The sequence below is a fragment of the Cherax quadricarinatus genome, chromosome 59, assembly GCF_038502225.1.
Source record: "Cherax quadricarinatus isolate ZL_2023a chromosome 59, ASM3850222v1, whole genome shotgun sequence".
NCBI lineage: Eukaryota > Metazoa > Arthropoda > Malacostraca > Decapoda > Parastacidae > Cherax > Cherax quadricarinatus.
The window spans coordinates 25,320,835-25,341,325 of record NC_091350.1 but is presented as its reverse complement, the minus strand read 5'-3'; the positions used below and the strand labels follow the sequence as shown (position 1 = coordinate 25,341,325).

General features: G+C 41.8%; 1 protein-coding gene across 1 annotated transcript in view; it reads right to left on the bottom strand.

Moving 5' to 3' along the window:
• Positions 1–20,491, bottom strand: part of LOC128698845 (cell surface glycoprotein MUC18-like) — a 220,364-nt gene that overhangs the window by 49,452 nt on the left and 150,421 nt on the right. The window contains exon 4 of the mRNA XM_070097825.1: positions 4,156–4,364. Within this exon, the coding sequence (XP_069953926.1) occupies positions 4,156–4,364 (209 nt within the window). The remainder of the gene's footprint in view (positions 1–4,155; positions 4,365–20,491) is intronic.

The following is a 20,491-nucleotide window of genomic DNA, read 5'->3' as shown; positions in this document are numbered from 1 at the left end:
TAGAGGGGTCTGCCTCTCGATTAGAGGGGTCTGCCTCTCGATTAGAGGGGTCTGCCTCTCGATTAGAGGGGTCTGCCTCTCGATTAGAGGGGTCTGCCTCTCGAGTAGAGGGGTCTGCCTCTCGAGTAGAGGGGTCTGCCTCTCGAGTAGAGGGGTCTGCCTCTCGAGTAGAGGGGTCTGCCTCTCGATCAGAGGGGTCTGCCTCTCGATCAGAGGGGTCTGCCTCTCGATCAGAGGGGTCTGCCTCTCGATCAGAGGGGTCTGCCTCTCGATCAGAGGGGTCTGCCTCTCGATTAGAGGGGTCTGCCTCTCGATTAGAGGGGTCTGCCTCTCGATTAGAGGGGTCTGCCTCTCGATTAGAGGGGTCTGCCTCTCGATTAGAGGGGTCTGCCTCTCGACTAGAGGGGTCTGCTTCTCGATTAGAGGGGTCTGCCTCTCTATCAGAGGTGTCTGCCTCTCTATCAGAGGTGTCTGCCTCTCTATCAGAGGTGTCTGCCTCTCTAGTTTTTGTACTGACGGGGAATGCAAATGAGGTTGTAATGTCTGGGAAAGACTCAAAAATTTAATGATTGTGGGGACTAGTAACTTGCAACCTCTTTCCGGGAGAACTAAGCAGACATTGCGCCATGCCCTGATAGTTGGTGGAGCATTTAGGATAGAGGAACCATCGTTTACTTTTTTCAAGAAGTCTGTGAGATTCCGAGAAGGGTGTGGTTGGGCTGCTTTACGAATGTGTGTGAGCGTCCTAGTAGTTGTTGCTTTGTCTCTAATATATTATCTGGGGGGATGACGTCTGTTGGAGTGTGTTCAGGTACTTGAAGTGGCTGACGGTCATCGTCTTCCATTGGAGGACATCCCAAACCTTGGCAGCTACCAAGTTTGCGGAGGAAACTATTAGCGTTGTGGCTACGACCCTGTAAACACGATCGACACTTGCCTCTCCTAGCATTGCTAGCCGTGCTTTGTCACATACTACCGGCGAGGGATGTGCTCTTATTGGAGGTTAAAGATTTTCTTAGTGATGGGAGACATGATAGCAACATTCAACAACTTTATGAATTGAGAGGGTGGACACGGATAAATTAAGAGTCGAGAAAGAGGGATGTTAGGAAGTTCTCCTCAGGAAGTGTAGTGACTTGGGCGAAGATGTGGTGGAGGTAGGGCTTATTCATAGTTTTAAGAGCAGGTACGACAGGGCCCACGAGATTTAGGTGAGAACAGGCAAGCGGTACTTTGAGAGGCGCAGTTATATAACTGTAAATACTAGGGATACGGCGATTCCAAAAATTTGCCGATACCTATACTTTTCCATATCATATTTTTGAAATCATAATGATTATGTACATTAAATAAGGGAAAACACATTGCACAATGGCTGTTAAATAACACAGGAAGGTTAAATATTAACTCGCCTCTTCCTCATCGTATTATCTTCACTACATCAACACACAGTAATTTATATAGAAGAAGGGGTTACTAGCCCCTTTCTCCCAATATTTTAATCGGCTCTTAAGACACGCATTGATTAAGGAAGAAGAATTTGTTGCCACTTCACTCTCGAGAAGATTTGGAATAAGAATACGAATTATTAGGAAAAGATAAAAGAACGCGTAGGTGACCATGAATACATGTACTTTCCAAGTGTTATGTGACCTAAGTGTAAGCAGACGTAGCGATATTTACCTGCTATCTCGCTTGTTTGAGACAGGAAGAAAAGACACCAGGAATGTTACCAGTGTGTTAAACAGTTAAACACACAATCACTCACTCTCTACGAGTGTTTTTAACTTGATTTCTCTTAGATGACAATGTCATTACTCATTGCTAGGAATTTTTAGTTGCTACTTGTTAAAAACACTCGTAGACAGTGAGTGATTGTGTGTGTTTAACTGTTTAACACACTGGTAAGATTCCTGGTGTCTTTTCTTCCTGTCTCAAACAAGCGAGATAGCAGGTAAATATCGCTACGTCTGCTTACACTTAGGTCACATTACAATGAACTTCATCTGCCAATTTTCTGACCAGGAACTGAGTTCGTCTAAATCATTATGAACTTCCGAGTCATCCACGTCTGAATCTTGCCTATCTTCGTATCATCAGCGAACTGCTAATATCACTAGTAATTCCCTCGTCAAGGTCATTGATATAGTATATTATAAACAACAATGGGTCTATAACCGACCCCTGTGGAACGTTACTTGTTACAGATCCTCACTCAGATTTAACCCCATTAATACACACTTTCTGCTTCCTGTTGGTGAGCCATGAGTCGATCCATGACAGCACTTTTCCCCCCAATGCCATGAGCTGCCACTTTAACAGTCCCTGGTGCGGTACTCTATCAAAAGCCTTACTACAATCCAAATAAACAATATCGAATTCTCTGCCGTGATTAACAGCCTCCAAAGCTTTACTGAAGAAAGATAGTAAATTAGTTAGACAAGAACGGCCTCTCGTGAATCCATGTTGCGTATCATTAATGAAATTATGCTTATCAAGATGGCTTCTTATAATATCAGCTATAATTGACTAGTAATTTGCCTACAATTGAGGTTAGTTTTATTAGGTGGTAATTAAACGGTAACGACTTGTCCCCTGCTTTAAAAATAGGAATTACATTGACCATCTTCCACATATCAGACACTACACCTACTTGAAGAGGTATATTAAAAATATTAGCTAATGGTTCACAGAGTTCCATTTTGCACTCCTTAATAAGAACCCTTGAAAAACGTCATCAGGGCCCGGGATTTATTTTGTTTGTCGGTCTACTTGTTTCAAAACCATATCGCTAGCTAGTGATTGCTATATTACATAATTTATCTTCTTCAAGCCCACTATAAAAATAAATTTCTGAGATACTGTTATTGTTAGCTTCGTACAGCTCCTCGAGAGCCAGTCATAATAAATACCTCGTTAGTTATTAATGTGTCCTTTTACCCAACATTCTTATATTTTCACTGGGATGTAGATGGTGACTCACGTAGCCATTGCTTTGAGCAGGACTGAGTAATGGTCTTTGTGGGGGTCATGACAGGATGAGTGGTACCCCAGTGACAGGATGAGTGGTACCCCAGTGACAGGATGAGTGGTACCCCAGTGACAGGATGAGTGGTACCCCAATGACAGGATGAGTGGTACCCCAGTGACAGGATGAGTGGTACCCCAGTGACAGGATGAGTGGTACCCCAGTGACAGGATGAGTGGTACCTCAGTGACAGGATGAGTGGTACCCCAATGACAGGATGAGTGGTACCCCAGTGACAGGATGAGTGGTACCCCAGTGACAGGATGAGTGGTACCTCAGTGACAGGATGAGTGGTACCCCAGTGACAGGATGAGTGGTACCCCAGTGACAGGATGATCCACAATTAGGGGTAGACTCGCAATCAATAAAAAATGGACCTACAGTTCAGATAAGATTGACAATAAGTGGTGAACGCGCAATTATAAGGAAACCTATAGTAAGGGTCGAGCTTACAATAAGTTATTTCTATAACAAGCAATGAACTATAAATGAGGGGTGGCCTAATAATAAGGAATGAACATATAATAAGAAGCACGGCCACAAGAAGCTAATTTACAATAAAAGCAATACGCGATAGAGGAAGGGTCCACAAGAGAAGGGTTGACTTAAAAAAGGAGGTGAATTAATTATAACATGACTCACGAAATTGTAATGACACGACTGCAAACAAACCATACCACGGAATGGTTTGTTTGCAATCGTGTCGTTACGATTTCGTGAGTCATTTGAGGGGACTTAAGCTAGAGTTCGTCACGGCCACGCTGGTGGGAGATTCGTCTATAAAAAGCTGCATTTGTGGTCACAGTGGCGCCTATGCTAACCTTCCTATGGTGTATAAATATACCTAGTTGGATGAATCTTATTGTAGCCTGCTAGCCCAGTGGCTAACGCGTCGGTCTGGAGTTTTATGACTCTGATCGTGGGTTCTATCCCCACCCGTGGTATGGTTTGTTTCACTATAATATATGACCAACAATAAAATAGAGCCAACCACTGCGACACTGACCTGTGAGAAAAGGTTAATCCTAACATGTTTGGGTAATGACGATTCACCACTACAGAAATTAATAATGACAGCGAGCTTGACCATGTTGTGGATAGTGGTGACCCAGCGCCGCGAAACTGACCTATGACAGTGAGGTTGATTCTGGCGTGAGTAGTGGTACGACGCTTATAGTCGACCCTGCAGCGATATACAGCCTGGTCGGAGCGTCGGGTCTGGTTGAGCACAAGGGCTGCCGGGAGGGTACTCATGCTGAAGTGTGCTCTCTCGCCCAGTATAAGTGGGTCAGCCCATTCCTTCGGCCGAGAGTAGACGCCAGAGCGCGTGTCGTAACTGAAGCAAGATGGAAAATTTTGTTAATGCATATGAAAGAGTAAGACCCCATGGACCCCGATGTATACTGGTCTCCTCTACCTCAATGCATGTGATTAGAATAGTGCAGAGTGCAGCATAAGTTTCTAATGTAGTTAAATATTAGTATAAAAGATCTGGCATACAAGTCATCATGGTGACATAGTCAGCAGGTTGGATAATATTATGTCAGGTAATGGGAACAAGCCCATTATCTGTCTTAGTGCTGGGGGTAATGACATTGGGAAGGGCAGAAGACAGGAGCTGCTGGATAAGTACACGTCAGCCATAGAAGTAGTTAGGTCTAAGGGAGGGATCCCAGTCATATGTAACATCTTGCCTTGAAAGGGAGTGGGCAGTGAATGGATGTCTATGGCAATTGGTATAAATTGCTGGCTAGGCAGGTACTGCAAGGAACTTGCAACCCAATTCATTGATAACTGGGACCTATTCTTTGGCAAACGTGATATGTATGCAAGGGATGGGGTTCATCTCTCTGGGGATGGGAGTGGTTGCATTAGCCAATTCAATTGAGAGGGTAATTGATGACTTGTCTAGGAATTTAAACTGATAGATTATAGAGGTATGGGTGTTTGTGGGAAACAATCAGGCTGCAGCATTAGGGTTAAAAACAGCATTTATTACCGGGATACCTCAGGGATATGTTTAAAAGGCAATATTCAAAATAAAGTTGCTAGTAATGGCAAATCAACTGATCAACAAACAAAGAGAGATAGTAGAGGGCAACGAGTGACTAACTCCATTAAGGCTTACTATACAAATAGTAGGAGTCTAAGGAATAAGATAGATGAGCAAAGATTACTTGCAAGTGTAGGTAATATAGATATTATTGGTATAACAGAGACCTGGTTCAACTTGAAAGATAGAGAAATGCCTTCTGAATGCAACATACAGGGTTATAAACTATTCCACACTGATAGGGTCAACAGGAAGGGTGGTGGAGTGGCGATATATGTCAGAGAAAATTTAAATTGTTGTCTTTGGCATAAGATTAGAAACATCGAACACAGAATCTGTTTGGCTACAGTTTCTCGAGGGAAGTGACAAATTAATTCTGGGTGTGATTTATAGGCCCCCCAAACCTTGATAGGGAGTGCAGTAAGCTGTTATGGGACGAAATTCATAAGGTATCTAGATATGAAAATGTTGTGATAATGGGAGATTTTAACTTTAGACAAATTGATTGGAACAATATGACAGGAAATCTTGAGTCTAGTGACTTTCTTGATATGGTTCAGGATTGCATTTTAGAACAGGTTGTGACAGAACCAACTAGAGGAAACAATCTGCTTGACTTAGTTCTTGCCAACAAAGATTCACTAATTAATGATCTTGAGGTTAATGATGAGCTTAGGGAAAGTGATCACAAATCACTTAGTTTCAATATATCATGGAATTGGCCAGATAACTCTGTCCCAGATTTTCGCTTGGCCGACTTCATGGGACTGAAAAATTACCTGGGTGGGCTAAATTGGGATGTCCTGACTATGGGTCAGGTAGGTGATCTTAGTTGCCAATATGACGGTTTTTCAGAGCATAGTCCTAGCTGCACAGACAACTTTTGTTCCGAGTAAGGAAATTAGATCTAACAAAAATGATCCCAAATGGATGAACAATAGATTAAAACATCTCATTGGTCAAAAGACAGGCATATATAGGCATATCAAAAGAGGGGATGGGCAGTTAAGAAATCAATATATTCAATTAAAGAGCGAAATAAAGAAAGGAATAAGAAAAGCAAAAAGGGATTATGAGGCTAAGGTCGCAAGGGATTCAAAGACTAACCCAAAAGGATTCTTTCAGGTATACAGAAGTAAGATTAGGGACAAGATTGGCCCACTTAAGAGTAACTCTGGTCAGATCACTGACAGTGATAAGGATATGTGTGAAATTCTCAATACCTACTTCCTCTAAGCTTTCACCCAGGAAAACACTAGCGATATTCCTGATATAAAAGATTATGTAGAACAGGATGGTAAACTATGTACGATTGCGGTAACTAGTGACATGGTCCTCAGACAAATAAAGAAACTAAAATCTAACAAATCCCCAGGTCCTGATGAACTGTTTGCAAGGGTGTTAAAGGAATGTAAAGAGGAACTTAGCATACCTTTGGCTAATCATTTTAACATATCACTACAAACTGGCATAGTGCCTGATAAGTGGAAAATGGCAAATGTAATACCTATTTACAAGGCAGATGACAGGTCCTTGGCTTTGAACTATAGACCAATAAGTCTTACCTCCATAGTGGGAAAATTTAGGGAATCAATAATTGCCGAAGGAATTCATAGCCATCTTGATAAGCACAGATTGATTAATGAATCTCAACACGGTTTTACAAAGGGGCGTTCCTGTCTTACGAATTTACTAACTTTTTTTCACTAAGGTGTTTGAGGAGGTAGATCATGCTAATGAATATGATATTGTGTATATGGACTTCAGTAAAGCTTTCGATAGAGTTCCACCCCAGAGGCTATTGAGGAAATTTAAGGCACACGGAATAGGAGGAGAAATTTTTTCCTAGGTAGAGGCATGGCTGACAAATAGACAGCAGAGACTTTGCGTAAATGGGGAGAAATCAGAGTGGGGGCACGTCACAAGCGGTGTTCCTCAGGGGTCAGTGTTGGGCCCGTTGTTGTTCACAATTTACATAAACGACATAGGTGAGAGAATAAATAGCGACAAAAGCAAATTTGCTGATGACACCAAAATAGGCCTTCCAATTCATTCTAATGAGGACACTAGATCACTCCAGGATGATTTGAATAGACTGATGCAATGGTCGGAGAAGTGGCAGATGCAGTTTAATATTGAAAAATACAAAGTTCTAAATGTTGGACAGTTAAATAACCATGCCACATATAAACTAAATAATGTAGATCTTAATTAATACTAATGATTGCGAAAAGGATTTAGGAGTTCTGGTTAGCAGTAATCTAAAACCAAGACAACAGTGCATTAGTGTTCGCAATAAAGCTAACAGAATTCTTGGCTTCATATCTAGAAGTATAAAAAATAGAAGTCCTCAGGTTGTTCTTCAACTCTATATATCCTTGGTTAGGCCTCATTTAGACTATGTTGCTCAGTTCTGGTCATCGTATCACCGAATGGATATAAATGCTCTGGAAAACGTACAGAGGAGGATGACAAAGATTATCCCATGTATCAGAAATCTTCCCTATGAGAATAGACTGAGGGCCCTGAATCTGCACTCTCTCGAAAGGCGTAGAATTAGGGGGGATATGATCGAGGTGTATAAATGGAAAACAGGAATAAATAAAGGGGATGTAATTAGTGTGCTGAAAATTTCCAGCCAAGACAGGACTCGCAGCATCGTTTTCAAGTTGGAAAAATTCAGATTCAGGAAGGATATAGGAAAGCACTGGTTTGGTAACAGAGTTGTGGATGAGTGGAACAAACTCCCGAGTACAGTTATTCAGGCTAAAACGTTGTGTAGTTTTAAAAATAAGTTAGATAACTACATGAGTGGGTGTGGGTGGGTGTGAGTTGGACCTGACTAGCTTGTGCTGCTGGGTCTGGTGCAGTGCTCCATCCTTGAGTGGAGATGTCCAGACTGGGTGGGTCAGTGGGGGGGCACATGGACCTGCTCTGTATGGGTCAGTAGACCTGTTGCAGTGTTCCTTCTTTCTTATGTGCTTATGTTCTTATTACCTGGAGTTTACCTGGAGAGAGTTCCGGGGGTCAACGCCCCCGCGGCCCGGTCTGTGACCAGGCCTCAGTTTTTTAAAAAAATGGCGAATTAGTACATACGTTCTGCCAAGTGAGCGTAAAACGAAAGCCTGTAATTGTTTAACATGATGGTAGGATTGCTGGTGCCTTTTGTCTGTCTCATAAATATGCAAGATTACAGGTACGTCTTGCTACTTCTACTTACACTTAGGTCACAATACACATACATATACACATTTATTTATACACACTCATCTGAGTTTTCTTTCATTTTATCTTAGTTCTTGTTCTAATTACTTTTCCTTTTATATCCATGGGGAAGTGGAATGAGAATCTTTCCTCCGTAAGCCATGCGTGTTGTAAAAGTCAACTAAAATGCCTTGAACAATGGGCTAGTAACCCCTTTTCCTGTAATAATTACTAAAAAGAATAAGAAGAAGAAAATTGTCAAAGTGAGAAGTCTGAATGTGCGTGGATGTTGTGCGAATGGTAAGAAAGAGATGATTGTGGAAGTTATGAATGAGAAGAAGCTGGATGTCCTGGCTTTAAGTGAAACAAAGCTGAAGGGGGTAGGAGAGTTTCAGTGGAGAGGAATAAATGGGATTAGGTCAGGGGTTTCTAATAGAGTTAGAGCTAAAGAAGAAGTAGCAATAATGTTGAAGGATAAGCTATGGCATGAAAAGAGGGACTATAAATGTATTAATTCAAGGATTATGTGGAGTAAATAAAGGTTGGATGTGAGAAGTGGGTTATAGTAAGCGTATGTTCACCTGAGGAAGAGAGAAGTATAGAGGAGAAAGAGTTTTGGGAAATGTTGAACCAAGTGTGAGAGTACTTGTGATTGGAGATTTTAATGCTAAAGTGGGTAAAAATGTTGTGGAGGGAGTAGTAGGTAAATTTGGGGTGCCAGGGGTAAATGAAAATGGGGAACCTTTAATTGAGCTATGTGTAGAAAGAGGTTTGGTAATAAGTAATACATATTTTATGAAAAAGAGGATAAATAAATATACAAGGTATGGTATAGCACATAATGAAAGTAGTTTGTTAGATTATGTATTGGTGGATAAAAGGTTGATGGGTAGGCTCCAGGATGTACACGTTTATAGAGGGGCAACTGTTATATCGGATCATTATCTATTTGTAGCTACAGTTAGAGTAAGAGGTAGGTGGGAAAAGAGGAAAATGGCAACAGCAAGTTAGAGATAGGTGATAGTGTATAAACTAAGGGAGGAGGAAGTTCGGGTGAGACGTAAGCAACTATTGGCAGAAAGGTGGGCTGGTGCATGTACGAGTAGTGGGGGGGGGGGGGTTGAAGAGGGTTGGAATATTTTTAAAAATGCAGTATTAGAATGTGGGGCAGAAGTTTGAAGTTATAGGAGGGTGGGTGCACTAGGAAAGAGAAGTGATTGGTGGAATGATGAGTAAAGGGTGTAATAAAAGAGAAAAAGGTAGCTTATGAGAGGTATTTACAAAGCAGAAGTGTTATCAGAAGAGTAGAATATATGGAGAGTAAAAGAAAGGTGAAGAGATTGGTGAGAGAGTGCAAAAGAAGAGCAGATGATAGAGTGGGAGAGACACTGTCGAGAAATTTTAATGAAAATAAGAAAAAAATTTGGAGTTAAACAAGTTAAGAAAGCCTAGGGAACAAATGGATTTGTCAGTTAAAAACAGAGTAGGGGAATTAGTAGATGGGGAGATGGAGGTTTTGGGTAGATGGCGAGAATATTTTGAGGAGCTTTTAAATGTCGACGAAGAAAGGGAGGCGGTAATTTCAAGCACTGGCTAGGGAGGTATACCATCTTTTAGGAGTGAAGAAGAGCAGGATATGAGTGTGGGGGAGGTGCGTGAGGCATTATGTAGAATGAAAGAGGGTAAAACAGCTAGAACTGACGGGATCAAAACAAAAATGTTAAAAGCAGGGGACGACATAGTGTTGGAATGGTTGGTATTTTTGTTCAATAAATGTATGAAAGAGGGGAAGATACCTAGGGATTGGCGGAGAGTCTGTATAGTCCCTTTATATAAAGGGAAGGGGGACAAAAGAGATTGTAAAAATTATAGAGGAATAAGTTTACTGAATATACCAAGAAGAGTGTACGGTATGGTTATTATTGAAAGAATTAGAGGTAAGACGGAATGTAGAATTGCGGATGAGCAAGGCAGTTTTAGAGTGGGTAGGGGATGTGTAGATCAAGTGTTTACATTGAAGCACATATTTATTTTTTATTAACACACTGGCCGATTCCCACCAAGGCAGGGTGGCCATAAAAAGAAAAACTTTCACCTCCATTCACTCCATCACTGTCTTGCCAGAAGGGTGCTTTACACTACAGTTTTTAAACTGCAACATTAACACCCCTCCTTCAGAGTGTAGGCACTGTACTTCCCATTTCCAGGACTCAAGTCCGGCCTGCCGGTTTCCCTGAACCCCTTCATAAATGTTACTTTGTTCACACTCCAACAGCACGTCAAGTATTAAAAACCATTTGTCTCCATTCACTCCTATAAAACACGCTCACGCATGCCTGATGGAAGTCCAAGCCCCTCGCACACAAAACCTCCTTTACCCCCTCCCTCCAACCTTTCCTAGGCCGACCCCTACCCCGCCTTCCTTCCACTACAGACTGATACACTCTTGAAGTCATTCTGTTTCGCTCCATTCTCTCTACATGTCCGAACCACCTCAACAACCCTTCCTCAGCCCTCTGGACAACAGTTTTGGTAATCCCGCACCTCCTCCTAACTTCCAAACTACGAATTCTCTGTATTATATTCACACCACACATTGCCCTCAGACATGACATCTCCAGTGCCTCCAGCCTTCTCCTTGCTGCAACATTCATCACCCATGCTTCACACCCATATAAGAGCGTTGGTAAAACTATACTCTCATACATTCCCCTCTTTGCCTCCAAAGACAAAGTTCTTTGTTTCCACAGACTCCTAAGTGCACCGCTCACCCTTTTCCCCTCATCAATTCTATGATTCACCTCATCTTTCATAGACCCATCCGCTGACACGTCCACTCCCAAATATCTGAATACATCCACCTCCTTCATACTCTCTCCCTCCAATCTGATATCCAAACTTTCATCCAATCTTTGTTATCCTCATAACCTTACTCTTTCCTGTATTCATTTTTAATTTTCTTCTTTTGCATACCCTACCAAATTCATCCACCAACCTCTGCAACTTCTCTTCAGAATCTCCCAAGAGCACAGTGTCATCAGCAAAGAGCAACTGTGACAACTCTCACTTTATGTGTGATTCTTTATCTTTTAACTCCACGCCTCTTGCCAAGACCCTCGCATTTACTTCTTTTACAACCCCATCTATAAATATATTAAACAACCACGGTGACATCACACATCCTTGTCTAAGGCCTACTTTTACTGGGAAATTATCTCCCTCTTTCCTACATACTCTAACTTGAGCCTCACTATCCTTGCAAAAACTCTTCACTGCTTTCAGTAACCTACCTCCTACACCATACACCTGCAACATCTGCCACATTGCCCCCCTATCCACCCTGTCACACGCCTTTCCCAAATCCATAAATGCCACAAAAACCCCTTTAGCCGTATCTAGATACTGTTCACTTATATGTTTCACTGTAAACACCTGATCCACACACCCCCTACCTTTCCTAAAGCCTCCTTGTTCATCTGCTATCCTATTCTCCGTCTTACTCTTAATTCTTTCAATAATAACTACCATACACTTTACCAGGTATACTCAACAGACTTATCCCCTATAATTTTTGCACTCTCTTGTTTCCTTTGCCTTTATACAAAGGAACTATGCATGCTCTCTGCCAATCCCTAGGTACCTTACCCTCTTCCATACATTTATTAAATAATTGCACCAACCACTCCAAAACTATATCCCCACCTGCTTTTAACATTTCTATCTTTATCCCATCAATCCCGGCTGCCTTACCCCTTTCATTTTACCTACTTCCTCACGAACTTTCCCCACACTCACAACTGGCTCTTCCTCACTCCTACAAGGCGTTATTCCTCCTTGCCCTATACACGAAATCACAGCTTCCCTATCTTCATCAACATTTAACAATTCCTCAAAATATTCCCTCCATCTTCCCAATACCTCTAACTCTCCATTTAATAACTCTCTTCTCCTATTTTTAACTGACAAATCCATTTGTTCTCTAGGCTTCCTTAACTTGTTAATCTTTCTCCAAAACTTTCTTATTTTCAACAAAATTTGTTGATAACATCTCATCCACTCTCTCATTTGCTCTCTTTTTACATTGCTTCACCACTCTCTTAACCTCTGTCTTTTTCTCCATATACTCTTCCCTCCTTGTATCACTTCTACTTTGTAAAAACTTTTCATATGCTAACTTTTTCTCTCTTACATCATCATTCCACCAATCGCTCCTCTTCCGTCCCGCACCCACTTTCTTGTAACCACAAACTTCTGCTGAACACTCTAACACTACATTTTTAAACCTACCCCATACCTCTTCGACACCATTGCCTATGCTCTTATTAGCCCATCTATCCTCCAATAGCTGTTTATATCTTACCCTAACTGCCTCCTCTTTTAGTTTATAAACCTTCACCTCTCTCTTCCCTGATGCTTCTATTCTCCTTGTATCCCATCTACCTTTTACTGTCAGTGTAGCTACAACTAAAAAGTGATCTGATATATCTGTGGCCCCTCTATAAACATGTACATCCTGAAGTCTACTCAACAGTCTTTTATCTACCAATACATAATCCAACAAACTACTGTCATTTCGCCCTACATCATATCTTGTATTCTTATTTATCCTATTTTTCTTAAAATATGTATTACCTATAACTAAACCCCTTTCTATACAAAGTTCTGTCAAAGGGCTCCCATTATCATTTACACCTGGCACCCCAAACTTACCTACCACACCCTCTCTAAAAGTTTCTCCTACTTTAGCATTCAGGTCCCCTACCACAATTACTCTCTCTTGGTATAAAGGTTCCTATACATTCACTTAACATCTCCCAAAATCTCTCTCTCTCCTCTACATTCCTCTCTTCTCCAGGTGCATACACGCTTATTATGACCCACTTTTCGCATCCAACCTTTACTTTAATCCACTTAATTCTTGAATTTACACATTCATATTCTCTTTTCTCCTTCCATAACTGATCATTTAACATTACTGCTACCCCTTCCTTAGCTCTAACTCTCTCAGATACTCCAGATTTAATCCCATTTATTTCCCCCCACCGAAACTCCCCTACCCCCTTTAGCTTTGTTTCGCTTAGGGCCAGGACATCCAACTTCTTTTCATTCATAACATCAGCAATCATCTGTTTCTTGTCATCCGCACTACATCCACGCACATTCAAGCATCCCAGTTTTATATAGTTTTTCTTCTTCTCTTTTTTAGTAAGTGTCTACAGGAGAAGGGGTTACTAGCCCATTGCTCCCGGCATTTTAGTCGCCTCATACGATACGCATGGCTTACGGAGGAAAGATTCTTTTCCACTTCCCCATGGACAATAGAAGAAATAAAGAAGAACAAGAGCTATTTAGAAAAAAAGAGAAAAGCCTAGATGTATGTATATATATATATGTATGTGCGTGTCTGTGAAGTGTGACCAAAGTGTAAGTAGGAGTAGCAAGATATCCCTGTTATCTAGCGTGTTTATGAGACAGAAAAAAAGAACCAGCAATCCTACCATCATGCAAAACAGTTACAGGTTTCTGTTTCACAGTCATCTGGCAGGACGGTAGTACTTACCTGGGTGGTTGCTGTCTACTAACCTACTGCTATATGTGAACAGTCACATGTAGTAGTACCTACTACCTACCTACTATATGTGAACAGTTTTTAGATAAAGGTAGGGAAGTTTTTATTGCATTTATGGATTTAGAAAAGGCATGTGATAGAGTGGATAGGGAAGCAATGTGGCAGATGTTGCAAGTATATGGAATAGGTGGTAAGTTATTAAATGCTGTAAAGATTTTTTATGAGGATAGTGAGGCTCAAGTTAGGGTGTGTAGAAGAGAAGCAGACTACTTCCCAGTAAAAGTAGGTCTTAGACAGGGATGTGTAATGTCACCATGGTTGTTTAATATATGTATAGATGGGGTTGTAAAAGAAGTAAATGCTAGGGTGTTCGGGAGAGGGGTGGGATTAAATTATGGGGAATTAAATAGAAAATGGGAAGTGACACAGTTACTTTTTGCTGATGATACTGTAGTTATGGGAGATTCTAAAGAAAAATTGCAAAGGTTAGCGGACGAATTTGGGAGTGTGTGTAAAGAGAGAAAGTTGAAAGTGAACATAGAAAAGAGTAGGTGATGAGGGTATCACATGATATAGATAAAGAAAAATTGGATATCAAATTGGGGAGGAGTAGTATGGAAGAAGTGAATGTTTTCAGATACTTGGGAGTTGACGTGTCAGCGAATGGATTTATGAAGGATGTGGTTAATCATAGAATTGATGAAGGAAAAAAGGTGAGTGGTGCATTGAGGAATATGTGGAGGCAAAAATGTTATCTATGGAGGCAAAGAAGGGAATGTATGAAAGTACAGTAGTACCAACACTCTTATATAGGTGTGAAGCTTGGGTTGTGAATGCAGCAGCGAGGAGACGGTTGGAGGCAGTGGAGATGTCCTGTCTGAGGGCAATGTGTGGTGTATATATTATGCAGAAAATTCGGAGTGTGGAAATTAGGAGAAGGTGTGGAGTTAATAAAAGTATTAGTCAGAGGGCTGAAGAAGGTTTGTTGAGGTGGTTTGGTCATTTAGAGTGAATGTGTCAAAATAGAATGACTTGGAGAGCGTATAAATCTGTAGGTGAAGGAAGGCGGGGTAGGGGTCGCCCTCGAAAAGGTTGGAGGGAGGGGGTAAGGGATGTGTTGTATGCGAGGGGTTTAGACTTCCAGCAAGCGTACATGAGCGTGTTAGATAGTGAATGGAGACAAATGGTATTTGGGACCTGACGATCTGTTGAGTGTGAGCAGGGTAATATTTAGTGAAGGGATTGAACATTAAAATGGTATAAAATACCGACAGATTGTTAGGTAAGACACATATGCAACAGTTAGGTATTGATATTGTTTCAGACAACGGAACAATGCTCTTCTCCAGACTGAGGGACTGACCACCTCAAAACTTTAAGGGTGATGGACTGATTACATCGTCTTCAAGTATCTTCTGCTTCTATCAACTTTTCTGTACTCGACTGAAGAAGCCTACTGTGTAGGCGAAACGTTTCAAAATAAAGATACCTAACTGTTGCATATGTGTCTTACCTAACAGTGAAGGGATTCAAGGAAACCGGTTATTTTACATAACCGGACTTGAGTCCTGGAAATGGGAAGTACAATGCCTGCACTCTAAAGGAGAGGTTTGAGATATTGGCAGTTTGGAGGGATATACTGTGTATTTTTATATGTAAATACTTCTAAACTGTTGTATTCTGAGCACCTCTGCAAAAGCAGTGATTGTGTGTGAGTGAAGTGAAAGTGTTAGATGATGAAAGTATTTTCTTTTTGGGTATTTTCTTTCTTTTTGGGTCACCCTGCCTCTGTGGGAGACGGCCGACTTGTTGAAAAAAAAATATTTATTATTAATTATCAACACATCGGCTGTTTTCCACCAAGGCAGGATGGCCCGAAAAAGAAAAACTTTCATCATGATTCACTCCATCACTGTCTTGCCAGAGGCGTGCCGAAAGTACAGTTATAAAACTGAAATATTAACACCTCTCCTTCAGTTTGTTCTGAAGAGAAAACACTCGCGAGTAAAGTCTTGGAAGCTAAAACGTTGTGTAGCTTTAAAAATAGGTGATAAATGCATGAGTGGTTGTGGGTGGGTGTGAGTTTGACCTGACTAGCTTGTGGTTATAGGTCTGATGGCGTGCAATATTTATCGTTAAAAAAAATAATGAACTCGATTTTTTTTATAATGTATTCGACTCAAATCTTATGCCACCTTCCATTATCTACTCTTCCTGGGAGGTTGGTGTGTCAGACGTGGAGAAACGAGCGTCTGGCAGATCTGTGGCCCCTAAATAGGAGGGCTTGATCAGGGGAGTTTCACTAGATTTAACACATCTTGGTCACTTTTCCTCAGACCCATCGAAGAGTATTCTAAGAAAGAACATAAGAACATAAGAATGGAGGAACACTGCAGAAGGCCTACTGGCCCATGCGAGGCAGGTCCTTATCAAAACAACCTCTACCTAAAGCTACCCAAGAAATAACTTCCGTACCCAATGACACCAATCAAACCCAGCCCCTCCCACTCATATATTTGTCCAATCTCTTCTTAAAGCTATCCAAGGCCCTAGCCTCAATCACCCAACTGGGAAGATTGTTCCACACATCTACAACTCTGTTAGAAAACCAGTACTTACCTATGTTCTTTCTAAATCTAAATTTATCCAACTAAAATCCATTATTTCTAGTTCTTACCTGGTTCGACACCCTCAGTACTTTATTAATATCTCCCTTGTTTATGCTCGTCATCCACTTATACACTTCAATGATATCTCCCCTCGTTCTACGCCTCTCCAGAGAGTGAAGATTTAAGGCTTTAAGTCTATCTTCATACGGGAGGTTCCTTACACAGTAAATAATTTTAGTCATTCTTCTCTGTATGTTCTCTAATGAGTCTATATCAGGACAGTCTAGAAAAAAAAAATATTGTAAAGCAACAGTATAGTATCCTTCGTGGGGAAACACCCAGATACACCTACAGTTAAATAATTAATATATTACTGGTCTTTAATACAGATTTTCTGCAGAGGAACTGAAAAAATCAGGTCTCCATAAACTTCTAATTAGAACGAGGAGATTTGAGATGTCATCAGAAGTTGGAAGTACTCCCTCTCGTGAGAATGATAAGCTCCTGACCCATTGAAGTATCCACCCTGAAGGTGGATACTTCAGTGGGTTGGTGCTACTCCTTAAGGATGATCTGACTAGCACTATAGAAAGGTCCCATACACACATCTGTATCCTTAAGTAAATTTATGCTGCCTAAAGGTGGTGGCATACTGGGCTTACCACTAGTAAAAGACTTTTGTAACTTTGGGAACACTTTATGGGGCCAGGCTTACGGCAGTAGTAGCAGGTTACTGGCTCAGGAATTTTGTCTTGAGCACCTTCCTGGTCTTAAGGCGGGCGTCGTGTCTCAACTCTAGCTTCCATCCTCGGCGAAATCTAGAGACCCTTTCGCGACGATCTGTGTTCATATCAGTCTCGTAGGAAGAATTTTTAGTAGATCTATCTATTAATGATCAGTTAACCTCACAGGCGTCTGCAAGCTTAGCCACCTCCATAGCAGTTGCCACCGAATGGTCTTCTAAAAAGACCCCTGACCTCCTGCCCAACTGACTCCAGGAGACTGTCCATCATTACTAGTTAAACCAAATCGATGAAGTTAGAAACACCAGTTGCTCTATATCATTTGGTGAAGATCTTGGTTTGTTGGTTTATAGCTGGACTTAGTTTGCACGAGCCTGGCCGGATTGACACATTTAATTTGAACTACTGGTGATATTCGGCAGGAATACATTGATATGCCCCTGGCACAGCTGTCCTCACGACTCTGTAATGGGAGACGTCCTCATCGATCAGAGTATCAGTATGAACTAGTGCTGCTCAATGCTTGAATGAGCATCGCAGAGCTCAAGCCTGGTTTTCCAAAGGCTCGAAAAACTGCTCAAGATCTGAATCAGAGAAGCGAGGTGCCGAGGACACCGACTTCTGTACACTGAAATCTATTCAGGAGAGAGGAGAAACAGATACCTTTGATGAATTTCGAGAGTTTTCTCTACTCCCTAACCCTGGCCTTGGGCCAGGATCGTCTGTTGCTTGCCTGGTCAAGCAAACTGTTGCTGCTGCTGATGGCCCGCTGGCCCACACATCCTTCACTGCCTGATTAATCGGGCATCAGAATATGTCCAGTTTCCTCTTGAAGACTTCAACACTTGCTTCAGAGAAGTGTTTCTGATAACATCTGTTAACATGTAAAGTCTGGGGCCACGAATATTAATACATTGACTATTTATTATGCCCACAGTGCCCCTCAATTTCTTTGAGTTTTTATTGTACTTCCTTATTTCTCACTCCAGTATGTTGTTATGGAGGTATGCAAATTAAGGACAAGACCTTCAAGTGATTTTCAGTTACATATCATGACTCTCTCTCTCGTTTATCTGTTGAGTACATATTTAGGTCTTTAATGCATTTCCAGTAACTTTAATTCTTTGCCACTATGAGCCATAAATGACCTCTATCTTTTCCAGCTCTGATATCTATCCTGTCTTACTCGGGGCTGTCAACCCAGAACGATATTCCGAATGAGAGAGCTTAAGCTGTTTGAAAAACTTAACTGTTGGCACTTTTTCCCTTGTTTTGAAAGTTCTCATTATCCATCTCGTCACCTTCATAAATCTCGGGTTCTTTAAAAGTATGTTCAGAAGACATACTTACTCCTGGGTCTTTCACGTATTATCGTTGTATTTCATGACTCGATTGAGTTCTTCATGCGCTTGAGTGAGAGTACTCACCTATTTGTACTCACCTATTTGTGGTTGCAGGGGTCGAGTCCTAGCTCCTGGCCCCGCCTCTTCACCGGTTGCTACTAGACCCTCTCTCTCCCCGCTCCATGAGCTTTATCAAACCTCGTCTTAAAACTGTGTATGGTTCCTGCCTCCACTACGTCATTTTCTAGGCTATTCCACTGCCTTACAACTCTATGACTGAAGAAATACTTCCTACTATCTCTCTGACTCATTTGTGTCTTCAACTTCCAATTGTGGCCTCTTGTTTCTGTGTCCCCTCCCTGGAACATCCTGTCCTTGTCCACCTTGTCTATTCCACGCAGTATTTTATATGTCGTTATCATGTCTCCCCTGACCCTCCTGTCCTCCAGTGTCGTCAGGCCGATTTCCCTTAATCTTTCTTCATAGGACATTCCCCTTAGCTCTGGAACTAACCTTGTTGCAAACCTTTGTACTTTCTCTAGTTTCTTGACGTGCTTTATCAAGTGCGGGTTCCAAACAGGTGCTGCATACTCCAGTATGGGCCTGACATACACGGTGTACAGTGTCTTGAATGATTCCTTACTAAGGTGTCGGAATGCTGTTCTCAGGTTTGCCAGGCGCCCATATGCTGCAGCAGTTATCTGATTGATGTGTGCTTCCGGAGACATGCTCGGTGTTATACTCACCCCAAGATCTTTCTCCTTGAGTGAGGTTTGCAGTCTTTGGCCACCTAGCCTATACTCTGTCTGTGGTCTTCTGTGCCCTTCCCCTATCTTCATGACTTTGCATTTGGCAGGATTAAATTCGAGAAGCCATTTGCTGGACCAGGTGTCCAGTCTGTCCAGGTCTCTTTGAAGTCCTGCCTGGTCCTCATCAGATTTAATTCTCCTCATTAACTTCACATCATCTGCAAACAGGGACACTTCTGAGTCTAACCCTTCCGTCATGTCGTTCACATATACCAAAAATAGCACTGGTCCTAGGACCGACCCCTGTGGGACCCCGCTCGTCACAGGTGCCCACTGTGATACATCATTACGTACCATGACTCGTTGTTGCCTCCCTGTCAGGTATTCTCTGATCCATTGCAGTGCCCTTCCTGTTATATGCGCCTGATGCTCTAGCTTCTGCACTAATCTCTTGTGAGGAACTGTGTCAAAGGCCTTCTTGCAGTCCAAGAAGATGCAATCAACCCACCCCTCTCTCTCTTGTCTTACTTCTGTTATTTTATCATAAAACTCCAGAGTGTGTGTGTGTGTGTGTGTGTGTGTGTGTGTGTGTGTGTGTGTGTGTGTGTGTGTGTGTGTGTGTGTGTGTGTGTGTGTGTGTGTGGTGTGTGTGTGTGTGTGTGTGTGTGTGTGTGTCCGCACCAAATAATAGTTGTAGGGGTCGAGTCATAGATCCTGGCCTCTCTTCTTCACTGGTCGCTAATAGATCACTCCCCCTACTCCGTGAGCTTCATCATATCTCTTCTTAAAACTATGTATGAATCCTGTCCCCACTACATGACTTTCTGACAACTCTGTGACTGAAGAAATACTTCCTAACATCCACGTGATTCATCTGAGACTAACTTCCAATTGTGACCCCTTGTTGCTGTGTCCCATCTCTGGAACATCCTGTCTGTCCACCTTATCGATTCCTCTCGGTATTTTATATGTTATCATCATATCCCCACTGTCCCTCATGTCTTCTAGTGTGGTCAGATCGATTTCCCTTACCTCTCTTCGTTGAACATGTCGCTTACCTCTGGGACTAGTCTCGTTGCAAGCCTTTACACTTTCTCTAGTTTCTTAACGTGCTTGGCCAGGTGCGAATTCCAAACTGGTGCTGCATACTCAAATATGGGCCTGACGTACACGGTGTACAGATTCTTGAACGA